We start from the raw sequence: 22,134 nt of genomic DNA, 5'->3' as shown, positions 1-22,134 counted from the left end.
GTGTAAATCGTTTGGGGAGAAAGCTGTCAAATGTATAAATGTTAAATTTATGTATGGTGCTTGTAGTATCTCAATACAATGCATACGTTCAGTTTTGTGTAATAGCATATTAATTAATGTGATATTCCAATTATAATATATGTGTGTATGAATTATACTTAAATGATAGTATTTTGATTCACTTTTATTTTATAAGGTTCTATAACTAGCTCAAATCCTTTCTAAACAACCCTACACACGTTAATGCACTCGACTTAATTCGGCGCTCCGAAGATTGATCGGAGTTTTAAAAAATACCGCGAGAGCGAACGGAAAGCACTACTTTGATCTCATACTTGTACGTCCATTGGTCTGCCGAGCGCTGCATGTCTGAATGAAATCGGAAATGCCTAAAAAGTTTTGAAGACGCGCGTATATCGGCAGATCAGATGTCACTCAAAGGCGGGTTGCCGCCCTCAATTGAAAGTTTTAAGGAAACTGACACGACACGAGTGGAAGCGCTTGTTTCGCTCGTGCTGCGAAACTACTGAGAGGTCTTGAATGAAGCAAGCAGACATGCAGCATCAGACAGCGCTGTGTCCGCCCTACACCGTGTGAGATCATCCCAGCCAGCCAGGTATAGTAAAACCTTTACTTTCTCAACTAATACATCTCTCTCTCTCTCTCTCTCTCTCTCTCTCTCTCTCTCTCTCTCTCTCTCTCGCGTGCTTCATTAACATGACAAATTCGATTTGTATTGCCATAGCATTTTCCGGGCTGCGTAAAAATATTGCAAATATTCGTAAAAATCAAGTAGGCATGTGCTTGAAAGTTCAAAACGTTTCACACACCGTCCCGGTGCTGTCTGGTCTCTGTTGTTTGTAAAACAAACCAGTGGTACTCTTATACTCTTAAAAAAGAAGAATGCATTTGAGGCTTAATCCTTGTTATTTTCAATGTCGTTTTAAGTTTATTATTACTTATTCCTTATATTTCAGTTTTCGTTGGTTTCTTTTCTCTAATGTCCTGTAGTAGGACATCTATTTTGAGTGAACATATGATGACCGTTTCTCAAACGGAAGCTGCATCCTCCTGAGGTCGCATATGCAGGCTGCATACGTCATCAAGCCTGGTTTATTTCAGCATTACATTTGCAAGTTATTAGCATATTAAAACACTTTGCGATGAACTAAGAATAATAGTCAACTTTACAATTGTTAATATTCTGAAATAAGACTTGATGACGTATGCAGCCTAAATGTGACCTCCAGATGACGCAGCCTATGTTCACCACAACATTACGCTATTACTGCTTCTGCTAAAATTCCTCAGCATGCATGGACACTTTACTACCCTGAGGGGCAACCATATTGAAGTTCATAAAATAAAATAGTGGAAACTGTTTCAAATGCATTCCTCGTCATGTTTACATTTTATTTGTTTAATACCTGTTTTAGAGGCTATTGTTAGTATGTCACAGGTGAGGTGATCAATGAAAAGTTTGCATATAAAGTATGTTTGTAATGTCAACACCCACTATATACTGTTTTAATGATGATACATAACATACTCTTAAAGGCAGGGTCCACGAAGGCAATGTTGACATTTGAAATTACCTAAACAAACACGCCCCTACCCCAATAGGATCTGGACCTTTTTTTAATAGACCCACGCCACACATACCCAACCCAGGCAACGATGTCGTTTAGTAGACACGCACCTTACTGCTGATTGGCTACACGTGTGTTTTGGTAGTTGGTCCGACTCCCTTTTCCAAACCGTTTTTAGAAATCATGCACCCTGCCTTTAACTGTTGATATTTAGGTACTGTACTTTTCAGTACATACTGCGATTTCGGGATTGTCTGTACACTAAACATGCTTCCTATCTGATAGGTTAATGGTTAAATTCAAGTGAAAGATATCACCAACGCCCTCCTTTGGGTTTGCGGAAAGGATAGTGAAGGTGAATCAATATTTGTTCATTACACCAACTCCCATGTAAACAGGGATGTTTTAAGCATGAAGATATCAGAACAGAATGAAATGTGACTCTCGGGTTCCTGTTTGCTGTTCTTAAAAATCGGTTTAGTCAAGCAGCCATACCCATTTGAACATACACTAACGAATTAAGCAATTTCCATATGCTTTAATATTGCATGTGTGAACTGTAATACTGACAAACCGTCGAGCATGAGATCAAGCAGTTAGATCAGCAGTGACTGATAGTCTACTTGGCCAACAGAAGTAATATCTGCTGCATTGATTGATAATGCAGACTTTCTAGTTTTATATGTTTTGGTAAACATCCCAGATGGGACCTCATGAAGTAAGAATGTTCAAAATGTAATGCAGGAAAAATGTTACATTTTCATTAAAAAAACAAACAGGGCTTGAAATTCAGGAAGTATACTTCTATCTATCACTTTCAACTTGAATTGCCTGAATATGTAAAACAATACCAAATTTTTATTTTTGTGTAAATTATTCTTTAAAGAGACATTTACATTGATCGCATGTAAATTTTGTAAAAAAAAATTTTTTTTTTGGTTTTGTAAATTTTTAAAACAACACTTGCAAGAGGTACTAAAAATTGCTCCCTCATAGCTCAGAAGATCTTAAGGGGGTAGGAATTTTATTATTCTGTCACAACCCCCCTTGCCTTCCGGTACCATCTGCATTCCTGTGCTCACTGGTAGTAATCAAAGTCTATTAGCGATGTGGTTTGTCCAGTACAGTGGGGGTTAAAGGTGGTCTTCTGATTGGTCAGTTCAATGTATCATGTGGGTTTGGTCACATGGTCAAGGAAAAGATAGAAAGACAATGTTGGGGATGCTTGGGCGCTTCTTCTTTTTCCTCATCCTCCTTTAAGCTGGTCTCCATGAGCTATGCTCTTCTTTAAAGCAACACTAAAGACTTATTGCTCTTTGCTCCCCCTGCAGGTTAGAAGCGTAATTGTTCATTACCACTGTCGTAAATACTGCAGCATAGCTGGCTCTGATTGGATTGTAGGTCTGCCGTAAAGCAAGTTTTTGTAGTTTTCACTCAAACTACAGGACCACTACCCGACGGTTGGAAACTTCTTTAGTGCGGTTTGGCCGATAGAGGGCTGCAAAGCGAATGTGAAAGTGCCATTCACCCTGTTTGAGTGGATGAACCACTGAAACTTTTTGGAAACGTTATTTTAAGGTAAAAAACTCTTTGGTGTTGCTTTAACTGAGCTCTATGATTCAGGCTAACAGGCCAAGCTTTCAGTTTGCAATGCTGCTTCTCTTTCTTCTTTCTTCCCTTTTTTCTTTCTCTGTTCTCTATCCTGTTAGGTAATATCTCATATACAGTGGCAGGAAAAAGTGTGAACTTTTCGTAATTTCTTGGTTTTCTGAATAAATTTGTCATAAAATGTGATCTGATCTTCATTTAAAGGTGCCGTGTGTAAATTTTAGCAGCATCTAGTGGTGAGGTTGCTAATTGCAACCAACGGCTCAGTCCACTGCTCATCCCTTGCTTTTGAAATGCATAGAGAAGCTACAGTAGCTGCTACCGGAAAAACATGTCATCGTCGGAGACAACTTAGTAAAAAAGTTTGTTCGTTAAGGGCTTCTGTAGAAACATGGCGTCACAAAATGGCGAGGGGACCCTCTGTGTATGTAGATAAAAACGTCTCATTCTAAGGTAATAAAAACATAACGGTTCATTATAAACAGGTCTTTATACACCCCTGATAATATAGTTTTGTATATTATTTTGCATTTCTGTCAAGAGATCCTTCTAAAAATTACACACTGCACCTTTAAGTCAAGGGTATTGACAAACATAATGTGTCTAAAAATAATTACACAAAAATGTTTATCTTTCATGTCTTATTGAGAACAACCAAAAAACCTCATTGTGCTTGTGGAAAAATGTGAACCCTTGAGTTAATGACCTCAAAAAAGCTAGCTGGAGTCTTGTTAAGATATGTTTGGAGGTGTGGACTACAACTACCTTGACTGATAAAACCCCTCAAATGAGTTTGCTCTGCACAAGATGAACACGCTTATGTGAGACATGCCTCGCCAAAAAGAGCTTTCAGAGGAGCTAAGAACAAGAATTGTTGCTTTACATAAAGCTGGAAAGAATTAAAAAGTTATTTCAAATACCTTAGAAATTCACCAGTCTAAAGTTAGGCAAACAATCTAGAAATGAAGATGCTATGGGACTGTTGCTACTCTACCAAGAAGTGGGCGCCCTGTCAAAATGAAACCCCGAATTACAGCCAAAGACTTGAAGGCATCACTGGAACTTGCTAACATCTCATGAGGTTCAAGAGGTTACAATATATAAATCACTGAACAAGCAGGATACCACGAAGGAAGCAACTGCTTACTAAAAAGAACATTGCTGCATGCCTGAAGTTTGCAAAAGAGCACATTGACACTCCACAGCGATATTGGCAAAATGTTTTGTGGAATGATGAAACTAAGATTGAACTATTTGGAAAAAACACACAGTGCTACATCTGGTGTAGAAAGGGCACAGCATATCATCATGAAAACATCATCCAAACTGTAAAGTATGGTGGAGGAAACATCATGATTTGGGCCTGCTTTGATGCATCAGGACCTGGCCAGCTTGCAATCATTGAGGGTAAGATGAATTCTCAAATATATCTGACAATACTTCAGGATAATGTGAACAACTGAAACTGTGTAGTACGTGGGTGTTGCAACAGGACCCAGGACACCAAGTCCACAACAGGTCCAGACCCAATAGAGATGCTATGGATTGACTTGAAGAGGGCCATACACATGAGATGCCAAAGAGCTAAACCAGTTCTGCCAGGAAGAATGGGCTGAAATTCCTCCTCAACAATGTGCAGGTCTGATCCACAGCTACAGGAAGCGCCTGGTTGAAATTATTGCTGCCAAGGCGGGGGAGTCAACCTGTTATTAATTTTACGGGTTCACTTACTTTTCCACTGCATTTTTGAATGTTGAATGAATGAAACATGAAAATTCAGAATTTTTTGTTTAATTGTGTTTTTCAATCAATACCCTTGACTTAGATGAAGATCAGATTACATTTTATGACAAATTTATTCAGAAAACCATGAAATTCCAAAAGGGTTCACATACTTTCTCTTGCCACATTGGAAACATGTGTTTGGCATTTTATGCATTTATAGTGTAACCATTTTAACTGTAATTTTCAAGGAATCTTTTTCTTTATATGAGACGCAGGAGACTAAAAGGGACATTCCACTTTTTAAAAATATGCTCATTTTTCAGCTCCCCTAGAGTTAAACGTTAATTCTTACCGTTTTGGAATCCATTCAGCTGATCTCTGGGTTTGGCGCTAGCACTTTTAGCATAGCTTAGCATAATTCATTGAATCTGATTAGACCATTAGCATCGCGCTAAAAATTAACCAAAGAGTTTCTATATTTTCCTATTTTAAACTTGACTCTTCTGTAAGCAAAGTCCTTGATAATTACGCCAGAATGAGATTATAGTCCTAACCATATCTGCCTGGAAAGTCGCAACTTTTAATTGTCTGTTGGTCTTGGTACACGATTTAACTACGGAAGAGTTAAGTTCTAAATAGGAAAAATATCAAAACTCTTTGGTCATTTTTGAACGTGATGCTAATGGTCTAATCAGATTCAATGGATTATGCTAAGCTATGACCCAGACCCGGAGATCGGCTGAATGGATTCCAAAACGGTAAGAATCAAATGTTTAACTCTAGGGGAGCTGGAAAATGAGCATATTTTCGAAAAAAGGGGAATGCTCCTTTAAGCAAAAGTTTCAGTTTGCTCTTCTTTTAACTCATTGTTGTCTGAGAAATAATTGAGATATTCAAGAGATTTCATCTGTGAAATCTCATGGTAATGTTTAGCTAAGAAATATGTAATAAAGACAAATGAACTGCCGTGGATTAATTTTGGCCAGTGCACCTCACAACATTAAACTGGGAAAAGATCTACCACCATGATTTTGATATTCAAGGCATAATTGGGAGACCAGAATTTCAGTGCAATGTCTGTGATGGATTGGCTGTGACAAATATGCTAAGGCTTTAAAATGTATGCTACTTGACAGGTAGTCGCAGGTAGGTTGCTAAAATTGGGCTTACGTGATCATACTTCTTTGACCTAGTAAGCACTATTGCAACTACTCTTTAACCGGCTGAACCTTATTTAATTGATTCATAACAACTGCCCCAGCAAGGAGTTACAACAGTCAATTCTTGAGGTCATAAATGTGTGAATAAAGTTCACAGATCTGAATCATACTGTGGTGCATTTTTGAAATGTTTCTGTAAACATGTAACGCTAGGTATCTATCACGATCATCATAACAATAAAAATCGATGTTATGTTACATGATAATTTCTTCAAGAGAAATCGTGTATAACGACATGAGGATAGGGCCTTGAACTGATCCCTGTGGCATGCCATATTTAATCTGGGACTGGGATTTCACATAAGAGTTTGGGTAAATAATACCTAAACCAGGTGAATCTAGTAGGTTTTCAAACTTTTTAGTTTGCCCCCCCACGTAGTGCTTTTATTTGGAAGCATAATTTTTTAAAGCTTTGAATACATAATTTATTATATATGAATGTGTTATAATATTTTTTTATAAAATACAAAAAATATGAAAGGCTCTGACTCGATCGAGAGCAGCAAAATAATCACAATGACACCACACCTTAGAGCCGAAGGCACTATTATTTTTTAAACTGTTTTGTAAACAATATGTGTTGAAGGAAATACATTACAAATACACTGAATTGAAAGAAGTACTTTCTTCTTAAATGCACAGATTTGTACTTCTTTCTACAAGTTCAATCCTTCATGCTAATAAATATACACCATATCAGTTATCTAAGGAGGAAATTCACCCTCATTTTCAGGCTGTGACCTAAAAAAAATCCGGTTTTGATTTAATAAACAAAATATGGTGTTATGGCAAGACACTACCTGGATTCATTTGGTCAAGTAGGTAGGGGGTGTTATTTCAATAGACAAGAGCTGTTGAGTTTTTTCCCCGTACACAGAGGACAATTGTGTAGTTCACCCCCCTTCACCACCACCACCACAGCCTTACCGCTGCATAAGGCAACCTGTGTGCTCTTCGTGTACGCTACACCCCACCTCCACCACTCGGCTTGCAGCATTCTTAATCACACCCAAACTTTACTTGTTTGCCAAGTATGATAAATGTTTTTGTTGATGTGACGCTCTCAGATTAAAAATCATTTTCATAATCCTAGTGCGATATAGAGAAGCAGGCAGTGTGTAAGTTTTTTTTGCAAATAGTATAGGATTTCAAAACCATATCATATCCTCCTGCCATCCGGCTGTGTGTCAGTGGGAGTGGCTACTGTTACAATCTTTGCTTTTTACTGAAGGATTATGAATGTTTCATTCTGTCATTCTGCTACTGACATAATAACTTCTGAAATATAACTGCTCTAAAGGAGACCATGCATCTCACAAACAGAACAGTTATATCGTTGTGATGCATGTGATGGAGGTAAGTATCATTTATTTGTGGTATTAGGATATGGTGTGTACAGTACGAATGCTTGATGATGTCAGTGTCCATAAACAATATATTAGGTTGGTGACATTTTTAAATGGTAAAGGGCCAGATTTAAATTTTAATGGGCTGCTGTGCTGACATGATAAAGCATTTCTTGTTTCCCTTGAGGTGTAAATAATCAAACATGTCCATTATCTGTTAGCAATGTTAGTAGTGCTCTAATGGTTTGAAGGCATGTAAACTAATAGAGATGCATTAGTATTACATTATGGCTGTGTGATGATAAGTGATGTTAATCTTGCTTTATATTAATGCGTTTGTCTAACATGTCAGGGAGTAGGCAAAAGGTTATTGCTTTTAATATTTAAATTATATTTTTGCCTTTGTGTGTAGAAATTTTACATTTTTAAATTACAGAAAATCAACAAGCAGACAAGGCTAGTAATTTCTGAAATTATAATCAGATGAATTATGTGTAATACCATAAAAATGGTTATAAATAATATGTAAAATATAAATGCAGATAAATAATACACATTTAAATAAAACAGAAAAATAAAAATGCTAATGATAAATAGTTTTAATACAGATATAAAAAGCAACAAATATAAATAATAATCTCAAAAAGTACTTGGACATTTTCGGCACACACATTCAGAATAAATGTCATTGAATTACAAAAAAATAATAAAAAAGTACAACCTTTGGTTGTCAAACATGTGTGGAATACGTCCAAACTCCAAAGATATTGTGGTGAACATCCTATACAACCTGTGTGAACTTGAGAAGTACAGTTATTAGAAAATGAGTAACATAATTTATTCACATCTTTTATCTCTTTTTTCGCTCTTAGACTAAACAGGAACTCTCGTCCTTGGCTCCTGTCTATGAACCAGCTGAGGTGTCCCCTATCTCCATGTCGCCCTCAGCCCGTCTGAAGTATGTCTCCCTCGGGGTTCTGGTACTGCAGACCACGACGCTGGTGCTAACTATGCGTTATTCTCGGACGCTGCAATCTGAGGGTCCACGTTACCTGGCGTCTTCTGCCGTGGTGTGTGCTGAAGTTCTTAAGATTGTTGCATGCATACTTCTTGTCTTCAAAGACAACAGTGAGTTTTTCAACCACCACTCATATGTGTCTGTTAATGTTTATTCAAATCTGATCTAATCTCATTGAGCTGATATGCTGAGTTTGTTCTGCATAAAACAAATATGTCATATAGTGTGCTGCAATCTGATTTTCATGTATTGCATTTATTGGTTATAGTAGTGTTGTTTGACTGCCCCCTGGTGTTCAGGTGTCTGTATTGTCTGGCTGTCCTTAGTATTTTTCACAAGATAGTGATTGTGGATATCAAGGTTAGGTATTTTAAATACAGTTCGGTTTTGGAAATTTGTATTGAGGTAGCAATCTAAATGCAGGAATTTTACATTATCTGTGCTCAGTACATCTATTAATTCAAAGCTGGTAAACCTTGTAACTTAAACGTGATACCAGCTACCTTGTTTAGCTACTTTTTTTACCTTTTTGGAATCCATTTAGCTGGTCTCCAGGTCTGGCGGTACCACTTTTAGCATAGCTTAGCATAATCCATTGAATCTGATTAGACCATTAGCATCGCGCTAAAAGAGTTTCGATATTTTTCCTATTTAAACTTGACTCTTCTGTTGTGACATTGTGTACTAAGACCAATATATTATTTTATTATTATGCAGTGCCCAAAAATAGTCACCTTGGTAACTTTCAATAGCTGAGGACTATTTTTGAGCGCTGCGTAATATCATTACGGCTGCTGCACCCATGTTACGGCAGCAAAGTCCTTGATTATTATGCCGGAATGAGAGTATAGTTCCTAGCCATATCGGCCTAGAAAATCGCAACTTTAATTTTCTGTCAGTCTTAGTACACGATATAACTACAGAAGAGTCAAGTTTTAAATAGGAAAAATTTTGAAACTTATTTTTGAGCGCGATGCTAATGGTCTAATCAGATTCAATTGATTATGCTAAGCTATGCTAAAAGTGGTACCGCCAGACCCGGAAATCGGCTGAATGGATTCCAAAACGGTAAAAATCAAAGGAGGAAAATGAGCATATTTTCAAAAAAGTGAAATTTAATTTAACAAATGCAAATTCTTTTCACCTTTTTTGTTACTACTGTATTACCATTTACCAAACACTGAGGGCAGCTCAGAGCAGTAGATTAGATTTTGTCTTGTACCACTTGCACACAGCTGTCATTCTTACATGCTTTGCTGTATGCTACTCCATAGGTTGTAGTATTCGTGGCCTGAATCGAGTATTGGTGGAGGAAATAATCAATAAGCCTCTGTTGACGCTGAAGTTGGCCATTCCTTCTGGCATCTACACCCTGCAGAACAACCTGCTCTATGTGGCTCTCTCCAATCTAGATGCTGCTACTTATCAGGTATAATAAAAACACTACCAAGTACATAAAATAAATTGTCTGCTCTCAAACACTGGGGGCGTGTCCGCTGTCGGCACTGAAACCACACCCACTCATGGGAAATACGTTGTTTCGACTTTCAAATACCGCTACAACCTGAATGGTTGCTTGCAAATGTGTTGGGGCCATACTCGGTGGCTCCAGTGTGTCATAGAGCCACGGTTTTAGCCCCGCCCAAATAATCCTCCACTCAGAAATTTTGAAAAACTCCACAATTCAGCTCCACAATTCAGTACTGCATACTTCTACATATTAAAAAAATAAGGTAGGGGTAGATCTGCAGTGGGATTGCATGTGTCACCTTTTTTATGATTGACAAGTGTTTTTTTGCCTCGTTTACATTTCTTTGGGTTTTTCAGGTTACGTACCAGCTGAAAATTCTCACCACAGCTCTGTTCTCAGTGTCCATGCTGGGTAAAAGACTTGGGATTTACCAGTGGCTTTCATTAGTTATTCTGATGACTGGTATTGCACTTGTCCAGGTAAGCATAATGCACTGGTAAACTGTGTGTGTGTGTGTGTGTGTGTGTGTGTGTGTGTGTGTGTGTGTGTGTTATTTTTTGCATTTTATATTGCTGTAAAGTTTGCTTTATAAGTGTCTTTACATTTCCCAGAGACTTTTATATCTGCCTGTGACTGTATTTTTTTAATCTATATATTATTTAAATGAATGTCTGTGACTGTACTATGTATATAAATAAATAAACAAGTAGATTTGACAATTTGATGGGGCACATTTAAGTTTGGCTATGATGCCTAAACACGTTTTAAAACGTATAAACAATGCATTCCCAAACTGCAGGTAAAAACAAGACACGTAAACACGTATGACTCAGCAGTGATAATAACAATATGCTGCCAGTTAACAAATGTTGCAATGTACTGCCAAAATTCCTTCTGTTTCCTTCCGAGTCTGTTTCAAACCACAGTAAGCTGGCTTTGTTTCAACGTATTTACACAGACTATGTAAGAAGTGTTGATTCTGTGTTTCTGTTTGACATGAATGGACAGTGGCCAACTGATGCTGCATCAAGCTCCCAAGAGAAGAATCTGACTGCAGGCTCTCAGATTGCGGGACTGGTGGCTGTGCTCGTGGCCTGTTTCTCCAGTGGATTTGCTGGCGTTTATTTTGAAAAGATCCTCAAAGAGACCAAGCAGAGCGTTTGGGTCCGTAATATTCAGCTAGGTCAGCTAATTTTTATGAATACATGTAACAGAATACAATGATAATGACAATGAGTTAATTTCCTAAAATGGAAATAATACAGTTTTTAATAAATAAATATTTATTAAATACACAAACAGCTCAGATGCAAAAAAACGCTTGTCAAAACTGATATTAACTCTCTGCACATATTATATGTTCATCAAATACTTTTGCTTCAAATCCCGGCCTCAAGGCATTCAGAAATACCGGTCTGCTTGCAAAGTCCATTAAACGCCACGTCGATTTTTCAGTCAGTTAAGTCCTGAAAGACAAATGTGAAAGGACCATGGATCACATTCAAACTTGGGTCCCTTTTGGGTACTTGGACCTGAATATAACCCGAATGTGGCTGTCCCATGCGTCACAAGGCCCCCTAATGTGTGCTTCAGTTTCTTTATTTTTACATTCTGACTTTCATCATTTGCAATGTTTCAAGTTGGATACTTAATGATTTTGCAGCTGTTTTGTCTTGTCCAAAGACTTAAATCACACTCTTTGTGAATCTCCCCCACATTTTTGAATGGGTTTTGTTTCACAATCCTCTCCAGGGTGCAGTTATCCCTATTGCTTCTACACTTTTTTCTACCACATCTTTTCCTTCCCTTCGCCTCTCTATTAATGTGCTTGGGCACAGAGCTCTGTGAACAGCCAGGCCAGCCTCTTTTGCAATGACCTTTTGTGTCTTGCCCTCCTTGTGCAACGTGTCAATGGTCGTCTTTTGGACAACTGTCAAGTCAGCAGTCTTCTCCATGATTGTGTAGCCTTCAGAACTAGACTGAGAGACCATTTAAAGTACTCCCAAAAGTGCTATTACGCCATACAATATAGTTCCGCTTTTAAATCCGCTTAGAAAAGCGATACGTTTTATTTTGTACCACCAAACTTGCTCGTATAACTACTCGTCTTAAATGGGAAAAACATTGATGTGTCTGGTCACTTCTAACTTTATCTCTAAATGGTACCATTGAATGAATGGGGCTAAGCTAAATGCTATCGAAGCGTCGCAGCGTGCTCCAGCGCTTACGTGCACGCACACAGATGATAGAGGGATGTATCAACTCTTCTTAGTTAAGGTAATAACATAGTTTAATATTGAAAATGAGTAGACTATTCCTTTAAGCAGTAATGCTTTTTTGCCGAATGCTTTTGGACAAGAAAAAAAAGAAGGTAATTTTAGTCCTGTAACCTATATTTACGCTATGGGACACAACTAGCTGATACCAACTCTATAGAAAGAGAAAATTCCTTTGTGTGTCTCTTATTCCTTGCAGGAATCATCGGACAATTGTTTGGAAGCCATTGTTCACAAGTTTCAGGTTTCTGTGGTGCTTGTGAAACTCTTGCTCGTTCTCCTTAGAGGTATGTAAACATGCTTGTTTTTCTTCCCTCACCTCAGGTTTGTTCGGACTGATTTTTGGACTTGTGGGAGTGTTCGCGTACGATGGTGAAAGAGTGCAAGTAGATGGACTCTTTCAAGGGTACAACAAGGTGACCTGGACAGTTGTGGCTCTTCAGGTACATTTTACTTGGATCTACTCGCATACCACAAAATCAAACAAGATCTCACATACACATGTATACGTGTCACTTGGTTAATTGTCATTGTTTTGTGTTAAACAAACTACCGCACACTTCCTGTAGGCTTTGGGTGGGTTAGTCATTGCAGCTGTCATCAAATATGCAGACAACATTCTGAAGGGCTTTGCCACATCCATCTCAATCATTCTGTCAACCATCATTTCTTATTTCTGGTTGGAGGATTTTGACCCTACTAGGTATTGTATCAATTATTTTATTGATCTAAAATGTATTATTATTATTAACATAATTTTTAATTGTAGTAAGTTTCTTTTTTATTTCTGTCATCATAACTAAACATTCATTTTTTTATAGCCTATGCACAAACATTTCATTATGACTACACTCTTAGGAACAAAAGGTACAGAGTTGTTACTGGGACGGTACATTTTAAAGGAAAAAAGTTTTTTAATGTTTTGCTATGTTCTTGCCTCAACTTAGACGAATTGATACATTCCTGTCTTTTTTCAATGCGTGCACTTGGTCTTTGTGCAGCGCCTCGTGAATGTGTTGGCATTTAGCCTAGCCCCGTTCATTCCTTAGGATCCAAACAGGGATGAATTTAGAAGCCACCAAACACTTCCATGTTTTTCCTATTTAAAGACTGTTACATGAGTAGTTACACAAGTAAGTATAGTGGCAAAAAATCAAACTTTTGTTTGGAGCCATAGGAATGAATGGGGCTAGGCTAAATGATAACACATTCAAGAAGCACTGTACAAAGATTAAAAGTGCATGCATTAAAAAAAGAGAGATATTAATTCATCTAAGTTGAGGTAAAAACATAGTAAAATATTAAAAAACGGTAGTGTTTTCCTTTAAAAGGGTCATAATATGTACCGTTTTGTTGCATACCTGTGAGCTACTAGTATATACCTTTAAAGTACCAATGTGCACATTTGAAGAACCAATATGAACCTTTTAGGTACAAAAGTGTACTTTTTGAAAAGATACCACCCCAGTGACAACTTTTGTATATTCTTGTACCTTTTTTCTGAAATTGTATGCACAGTTTGTCTTTATCTCTAACTTTTGGTTCAAGTCCATTTTTTGAATCACATAGTAAAACAGGTATGGCTACTCTAAATGTCTGTACACTAATTCCTGAAGATTTAAGGCACAAATTAAGTTTCTTGAGATTGAGACACCTATTGAAGAAATTCAGAAAAATAAATCCTGCTTTTCTTGTAGTGTGTTCTTCTTGGGGGCAGTGCTGGTTATTGCTGCTACGTTTCTCTACGGTTATGAAAGAACAACTGCGGTGGTCATCCCCAGCAAAGTATAAAATCCTGGACAGAACATGAGGAATAACCAAAATTCTCAAGACTGTCTGCAGAGATGCTCGCCATCAGGTGCAGTCCAGAAGAAAGATTGAAAACCTTGGAGATGCTATTGGAGGATAGCATAGGAACCACATGAGGGACTTAAGGGTGATTTATAGTTCCTCATAGGACCTATAAGCATAACTTATATGTGCATAACTTTGTGTTTGTGCCGACGTGCACCTCTTCATAAATGTAACAATGTGTCCGTTCTATGCAGACCGCTAGACTTTCCGCTTGTGATGGTAAAAACAAAGATAGGCCAAATTGAGAAATGATCTTTAACTCGAGATACAACAAAATCGCTGTCTATTAACCTCCATCACTACTGATGCTTCTTCAACAGCGTACACAAGAAGCTGCTTTTTCTTCGGCTTTGTCTTGATACTGTATACACCAGTGGACATTGTCTTCTAGTGGTCTGCGTGTGTAATTGCATGTCGACGTGAACAACGACGGAAAAGTAAAAATGGAAACCAACGTAGAGGCTACAGCGTAGGTCCTACGCAGAAGTGTAAATCACCCTTAAGGACTACAAACACCTAAACCTTGAATTGTCCGCTGTGTTATGTGTAATTATCAATGGAGGAACCCGTAGTTTGCATGAGACCATGGCTGTGTCCCAATTCGAAGACTGTGACAGTTTCTTGTCACTGTTTTAGTATTATAAGTTATGTTTTGTATAAATATTATTCTGTGTATGTTGTGTATATTTCTGAGTTCGCATTAACATGTAATCGATAGGGAATGAGAAATTTAGCCCGAACCCAGAGTACTCCCCCCTCTTTAACTGGGATAAATAAAACTAAGGCTGCGTCCGAAAACTCTAAATTGCTGCCTTCTGAGGCAGCTTTCCAAGGCAGGAAGGCATCAAGGCATGTCCGAATTCAATGTTAGGTTTACTTCCTGTCTCCTGAGATACCTATGCGTGGGCTTACAATAAGAATGTGATTGGTCGAGCCTGGTCGAGTTCGAAAAAATAAAATGGCGGCCAAGGAAGCGACTGGAGCACAAATTTAGTGTAAATGAAGGTACATTTTCACTTTTTACACCTTTTAATTGCATTTCTAGCGAGAAATTGTTATTGTAGTTTTCAAATATGTGATTAGTTATCACAAAGGCGCTCTCTCTGTTTATATTTCAAACACGCTGCCTTTGAAGTGTGTCCGAAAGTCTTTCTCTGAGCTCCCTTCATGCCTCCGAAGTCATTTCCTCATGAGGCAGCAAGGCAACGAGTCACTGCCTTGAGTTTTCAGACGCAGCCATCATGAAAGTGAGGTGATGGGGTGGAGGAGGGATGCGGCAAAAACTGTCATGGGACAGAGGTGCGGGACTGCTATTTATAGACACCTCTTTGCGCTGATTGGTTGGATCACATGACCACGCTCCTCCCGAACTTACTTTATATACTGTTGGTTAGTTTACTCTGCATCAGTGTGTTATATTTTCTAAAATATATTTATGATATTTATGTTTTTCTGGTTCCATATTTATTATAATAAGTCAGAAACGTCTCCGCTGTGTCCTGCTGACAGGCGCGGTGGGAGCGTACAGCAGGTGACGCAAATTATGGATCCTCCGAATGCTAGACCGTTTCATTTCAATTCTCTTTGTGGACCTTCGAATTGGGACACAGCTTGTGCATTAATCTTATGCTAGACCAATCAGGTGGCAGTGTTATGTTTAAGTAAAGTCTTTGTTGACTCCTTTGACATTCCTAATGATTTTTCACCTAAAATGGAGGTTTTCTGAGACAGATGTTACACAAATGTTACAGTTTATGCAAATGTTACAAATGCACTTCTCATTGTTTGCTAAATATATTGTTTTACTTGATTGTATCCCTTCAGTAAGTCCTGTCATGTTTTGGTAATAAAGATGTTTAACTATCAAAAGTAAAGACTGCGTGTTTTTTCGAAGGGTACTTCCATCAAGTGCCAGTGTGGGAAATGCTAAATTGGTACTTAAAAGATCTGGCAGCATCTTCAGTGCAGTTTTAATAGTCCTTGAATAAACAGAGTGAATTGTCAGATCTTGTTGCTGTTAGCTGAGGGAATTAATGGAAATAGAAATGTTGCATCAAAATTGATTTATGCAAAAATTACTGTCATGCAGAAAGGATCAAAAATCTGTTTTCTTCCTATCTGTAGTAGGCTATCTTTCTTTATGTTTCATAGTAAACTCTCTTTCATTGCATAGACAAGTTTTGCAGTGGGAACCCATATGAACATGACAAAAATGTTATGCTGGGATTTATATTTGTGACAAAATGTATGACACGGTTGACTGTAAACCCCTAAAATGCTGTTTAAAGGTGCAGTGTGTAATTTTTAGAAGGATCTCTTGACAGAAATGTCAAAATAATACACAAAACTATATTATCAGTGATGTATAAAGACATTTCATAATGAACCATTATGTTTTTACTACCTTAGAATGAGACGTTTTTATCTACATACACCGTGGGTCCCCTTACATGGCAGTCGCCATTTTATGATGCCATGTTTGTACAGAAGCTCTTAACAGACCATTTTTTTACTAAGTTGTAAACACGTTTTTCCGGTGGCGGCTACCGTAGCTTCTCTATGCATTTCAAAAGCGAGGGGTGAGCATTGGACTGAGCCGTTGGTTGCAATTCGCAACCTCACCACTAGATGCCGCTTAAATTTACACACTGCACCTTTAATATTCAATTGAACAAATCATTCAAGAAATGTCAAAATAATATTTTTGACATGTACTGTATAGTCAGTGCTGGTGTTCATGCAATAGTCTTCACATGTTGGGTTCATATACTTTAAATGATATCTTTATTTAGATGTCCGTTTCAAGGAGAAATATGGCTTTGACAGAGATACAGAATATGAAGTGATCAAAACAGGTCAGGATAGAGGTAGATGAGGTGATGAATGATTCATATTAAAGAAACTGAGAGGGAACCTCATATTCTGCCTTCATCCAGATCAGAGTTCCAGGCTTTAGACATACTGCATGCATATCACCTTCCAATGAAAAAGTCCATATTGTTTTCTTGGAAAGTGATGCATCAGGCATATAAAGAAAAGCTACAATGGTTTTAGTCACCATGATCCAATAATATCCCTTTCAGTGTCGACCAGTCAAGCTCCAATACATAACAGTGCAATTCACTAAATTAAAAGCATGCAAACAATAAACTATTGAGAAATTTTGTAGACAATTAAGCAAACATTATGTACGTACAATGGTCAGAACTCAAGTAAGCAACAGCCACATATTTTCGGGGCAGTTTCCCAGTTTAGATTAATCCAGGCCTACGGTAGGTCTAAATTATATTGGGAAATTTAGGTAGTTTTTACAAACATATCTTCAAAAAAATATATATATATAATAATAATGGTGTGCATCTTGAGCAGGGCGGCTGGTGACTTGTTTTTTCGTGGGCGCTCGATGCGAAGTTCGTCACAACATGTATGTAGCCCGTCATGTGTGTGGTTCGTAATTTCAAAATATGTGTTCTGCGCGCCAAGAGATCCTATGTGCATCACGTGTCTTGTCAAAACAAGTGCCTGCTGCAGACGCGTCCAAAGGGTTTATGATAAAAGAGACGCTAGCGTTTGCCAGATACTCGCATAATCTCATGCGTAATCAGAGTTTACTGTTAACAGGGTTCCCATGGGTCCTTGAAATCGAACGATGTAAATATACATACATAGATACAGGTCATTGAAAGTGCTTGAATCTATTTTATGCAAGAAGTTTTTTTGGAAAAAAATCCATATTATTCCCTGTATAGTGTAGGAAAATATCTTAAAAATTCTAGACTTTTTAAGCACACGTGCTAAACTGTTGGCTTTAAATGCTTATATCTTATGTATGCAAATGTTGATTCATACCAAAATGCTTTTTTGCATAGTTGTGTTTGACACATGAAAACGTCTCGGGTTACGTATGTAACTGTTGTTCCCTGAAAAGGGAATGAGGCGCTGCGTCTCCCTTGCCATACTTCCTGCGTCCCTGTAACGTCGTCTTTGGCAATATTTCAGATAGCGATATACTTCCTGGCTCCCGCGTCACCCTGTCTTTGTCGTTAAGCCTCACCATTGGTTGAATTTGATATACACATTCAGACGCACTTACCCCTGGAGGCGTCCCCAAAGTGTCACCGCAGTGACGCAGCGCGAGTTCCCACAAAAGGAATGTATCTTAAAAGGTAACACGATGTAACCTTGCCCTCACTTGAAATGTGCCCCCACATTTAGTCCTTGAGGTTATTGGACCTGGAAAGTCCTTGAAAGATCCTTGAATTTGAAGTTAACTAAGGTGTGGGAATCCTGTATTTTGTGAACGTGAGCGTCTCTTTTATCATAAACGGTTTTGACGCGTGAGCAGCAGGCACCCACCTTGACAAAACACGTGAGGCACATGACGCAACAAACACATATTTTGAAAGCACGGGCAACACACGACACTCCGAACACATGAATTTGCGCCCCTCGGATGAGCAGTCACCAGCCACCACTGATTTTAAGATTAAATGGCACTGATATATTTTAAGATATGTCAATGCAAGCTGTTTTTCAGTTAAGACGGCTCAAACATGCATTTTAGTCTTGGACTAGGTTTACGCCTTATCCGGGAAACCGCCTATACTGTTTCCCTTCTTCCACAGGGCAAAAGGAGAAATGTTCATAAACATGATTCAAGACTGTATTATATTAATTTTGATTACATTATTAATAATTCAGCTTTATCATATGGGCATGATTTATTTAATTCATTTGCATGGTTTGAAAGCAATTAATCTTTGTTTTAAATAACATAAACATGGGCAACAAGAGACTCAGAGATGGTTGGACAGCATTTTTGGCCAACTGTCATTTTATCCTATATTGAAAAGCAAACAACTTCAGGGGTTCAAGGTAAACCTGATATTTGTAATGGAAACTTAATCTCATCTGTGTCATAATTACCCAAGGAGTCTCAGTGGGTAAGGGGAGAGTGATGAGACAGCTTGAAAGATCAGAGAGACAGATAGACATGGAGAATGCCACAGATGGAGCATGTGACTAATCTGTCATATGCCTATGGTGCAGCACCCACTGCGTAAACTCAAATGGACTTGCGTGTGAGTACAAACAAACTTCAACTCCGTGCCAAGATGAATCTGACTGGATGAACATATTGTACCTGCACAGCCCCACTGCACTTCCATTATTACATGTACTCCACCTCAGCGGGTGAATGTCTTCATGCGGCCTATTTGTCTTATAGTATGTAAAAGATATTTGCTAGTAGTTTCAAGGAGATCTCTTATAAATTAAAAGTTAATTTCCCTCTTCATTGTTTGCAACTGAGTTTACTTTGTGTCATAGGGGACTAAACATTCAATCTCGTTCATGCATTATATAGCATCTATCCCGAAATACAGTTCAGATTCATGACTGGTCATTCCTTGTCATTAAATAAAATGAGTACTGTGCATTTGAAAAACAGTCCAGTTTCATTTTGGACACAGGCTATGCCCCATTCAACAGTCAACCGGAATAAAGTAGGCCAAAAAAACTGGCAATCCGCAGGACACCTAAATCCGTATGATTCAAACAGTGCATGCAGTCATCAACCCTTTAAGGTGTTATCGTTCTGTAGGCACTGTTAAGACAACCCTATTTTGGTGGTATAACAACCAGTGGTTGTCCCCTCCTAGGCCTCCACATTAACACCTGGGCATCGTTGGCATTGGGCCTGCCCAGCGCGTTTGGCGGAATGGGTTCATTGTTGCTGAGAATGTGCGGTTGTTCTTGGTGCGGCCGTCCCATGAGTTTCGCACGAGAACCTAGAGGCATGGACGGGTCCACTTCAATGTCTACCCGCATCCGCCAGCGCACAGTCTGAAGAACGATACGTTCTTTGGTGTCTGCGTTTAGCGCCACCAGCCAAGTGATGAAGCTCTGGTCTCTCGTGATGTGCGTGAGCATGGGCGTGTTGCTGTTGCTGATGGGCACTGCCCACGTCACGCTAGGGTAGAAGTTGTCATTCATGCTCACCGTTAACCGGGAGGGTTTGGACGTGGGGCCTGAGAGTGTCACCGTTTCGGTAGTGTTACCGTACCACGGGTAACTGACGCCATCTGAATCGCTGATCGCCTTTACCCGTCCTTCACGAAGTTCTGGGAGTTCCCAGCTGGACCTGCAGAAGAAAAGTGGGTGAGGGGTCAGGGAGGACAAAAGAGGTACGAGTCTAAGCAGCGGCTGTGCTTTAATACATCAAAAGGCAGGTGAGTGAATAGGGATGGGGTGGTTAGAGAGAGAGCCTTTTCTGAACAAAGTGTCTCATACAAATATGCCTAAACGGTGATTAATAGAAAACTGGGATGTGAATGAAATATTAATGAAGCTGTTTTTAACTCAATAGGACTTCCTGACCATTCAAATATTCTCTTTCTAACCTTCTCTTCAGTTTAAATTGTCAGTTTTGTCCAGTATTAATACAGTTTTTCACTATTTAGAATGTATTCTGGATTTGACATCCATCCTCTTGGTCAACCAATCAGCATTTGAGTTTTAAAAAAGGTTATAGGGTTAAGTCTTATACAACAGTTTTATTAACTTATCGTCCTCTATGATTTTAGGGTTAATGGTTACGTTTGGATTTCTAGGGATAGTGATAGGGTTTGAGTTCAGGACTTACTTCTCAAAACCACAGTTATGGGCACATCCCTGAGATTTTTGTAAATAACAAACCCTCATATTGTCTAAATATTAAGACCACAAAAGAGAAATGCAATACAAAAATCAGTGTGTTATTTAACCCGAAGATCAAATACTACAGTAACAATTTGGTTCAATGGTAACTCACATGCCAATATCACCATATGTATTAAAGAACTCCATTTGGGTACACGCCTGAATCCACCCCACAGTCCATGTTTCGTTTCTGGGGACAGGGGGCATCACGATCCCAGCCGATGCTCTGAAGTATGGGGTCTTGTATCGAAGCACAATGGGTGAGTTTTCTTCAATGATGGTCGGGCATTGGTCAATGGAGGCTGACACCTCATAGACCACTATGTTCTCCCTTCGGATGCGGGGCTTGCAGGCGATGCTTTGAATGCAACCCATGGTCCTGCTTATTAGGGGTGTCAATGTGGCGAGCGACGGAAAAATGAGGATGTATTTAAGCAATATATTCATTGGCCCTTTTTACGACCCTTGTAATGTTGACAGATCTTCGTCTTCATTACAAACTCAACATATCCTCGAGAAATCCTTCAAATGCGACATGTTTTGTCGGTATTTACAGCTCCAGTGTGATGTTTTGGTACATCTTTGAGGCAAATGAATGACTGTAATAGCAACCCAGCGGTGTTTTGGCATTAAGGGTGTATCTATGATCCGTTTCGCCTGATCCTGAAGCGCCGGAGTGCCGCACTGCCCTTGATGCTCGTCCCCAGCAGATGTGATCCGGCCTCCACCGAATCGGACACCCGGTGTGAGCCCGTTTTCCTTCCTCCTTCCAGGTCACGGCTGTGTATCTGCAGCCCTTTGATCCCGGCGTTTCTGCTGGGCGCGGGCATGTCAGTGCTAAAGAGAGAGCCGGTGCTGCCTAAAGATTGTATGGTTATGTTTACTCCAGGTGAACGACCTACCCAACATTTTGTTGACGCGGCTTCTTTGGAAAAAATGCGCGAGGACGGAAAAGCGACATGTAGTCCAAACAAACGATTCAACGCATCCGGTTTATAAAGCAAGCGTGGGTCAGTTATTTAAATAAAAGCAGTGCATCTCATAGGCAGAACTGGGCTAATTTTGTGTCTTTCCTTTGTGTGTTTCCAATCCCTTCCATAGCGAGGAAACCCTGTGCAAATCAGACTGGAGAACATAAAAAGATGCTGATGGTGATAAACACAAAACGCGCGGTCCTCGCGCAACAGCATGCAGCAAAGTGATTTTTTAAAAATTATTTTCCCAATAACACACAGCGCAGCATCTTATCGCAGACATGTGCTTATATATGGTCGCTGTTCAGTTGCAGCGAGGTGCTGATGCTAGTGCGCGAGCCCGAGCTGACGGAT

At 39.0% G+C, this 22,134-nt stretch overlaps 2 protein-coding genes across 4 annotated transcripts; one reads left to right on the top strand and one right to left on the bottom strand.

The window, feature by feature from the left end:
• The first annotated feature begins 255 nt into the window (after positions 1-255).
• slc35a3b (solute carrier family 35 member A3b) lies at positions 256-16,919 on the top strand. Of its 3 annotated transcripts, none has more exons than XM_055202943.2 (8): positions 256-612; positions 8,361-8,616; positions 9,781-9,935; positions 10,334-10,456; positions 10,986-11,160; positions 12,578-12,696; positions 12,823-12,956; positions 13,951-16,919. In XM_055202943.2, the coding sequence occupies exons 2-8, from the start codon at positions 8,424-8,426 to the stop codon at positions 14,042-14,044; spliced, it is 993 nt and encodes a 330-aa protein (XP_055058918.1). In that variant the 5' UTR covers positions 256-612; positions 8,361-8,423; the 3' UTR covers positions 14,045-16,919. The 3 variants fall into 3 exon arrangements, with proteins under 3 accessions (XP_055058918.1, XP_073710596.1, XP_055058917.2); XM_073854495.1 differs by having other exon boundaries at positions 260-616; positions 13,951-16,918; XM_055202942.2 differs by lacking the exon at positions 256-612 and adding an exon at positions 7,232-7,498.
• A 1,890-nt stretch (positions 16,920-18,809) lies between these two features.
• Positions 18,810-22,131, bottom strand: fam78ba (family with sequence similarity 78 member Ba). The gene is made up of 2 exons (XM_055202950.2): positions 20,919-22,131; positions 18,810-20,249 (listed from the first exon to the last, which is right to left on the bottom strand). Exons 1-2 carry the CDS (start codon positions 21,251-21,253, stop codon positions 19,727-19,729), a joined length of 858 nt encoding a protein of 285 aa, XP_055058925.1. The 5' UTR covers positions 21,254-22,131; the 3' UTR covers positions 18,810-19,726.
• Between the last annotated feature and the right edge of the window lie 3 nt (positions 22,132-22,134).

This window comes from Misgurnus anguillicaudatus, chromosome 2, assembly GCF_027580225.2.
Source record: "Misgurnus anguillicaudatus chromosome 2, ASM2758022v2, whole genome shotgun sequence".
Classification (NCBI taxonomy): Eukaryota; Metazoa; Chordata; class Actinopteri; order Cypriniformes; family Cobitidae; genus Misgurnus; species Misgurnus anguillicaudatus.
This window is presented reverse-complemented; position numbering and strand designations above follow the sequence as displayed.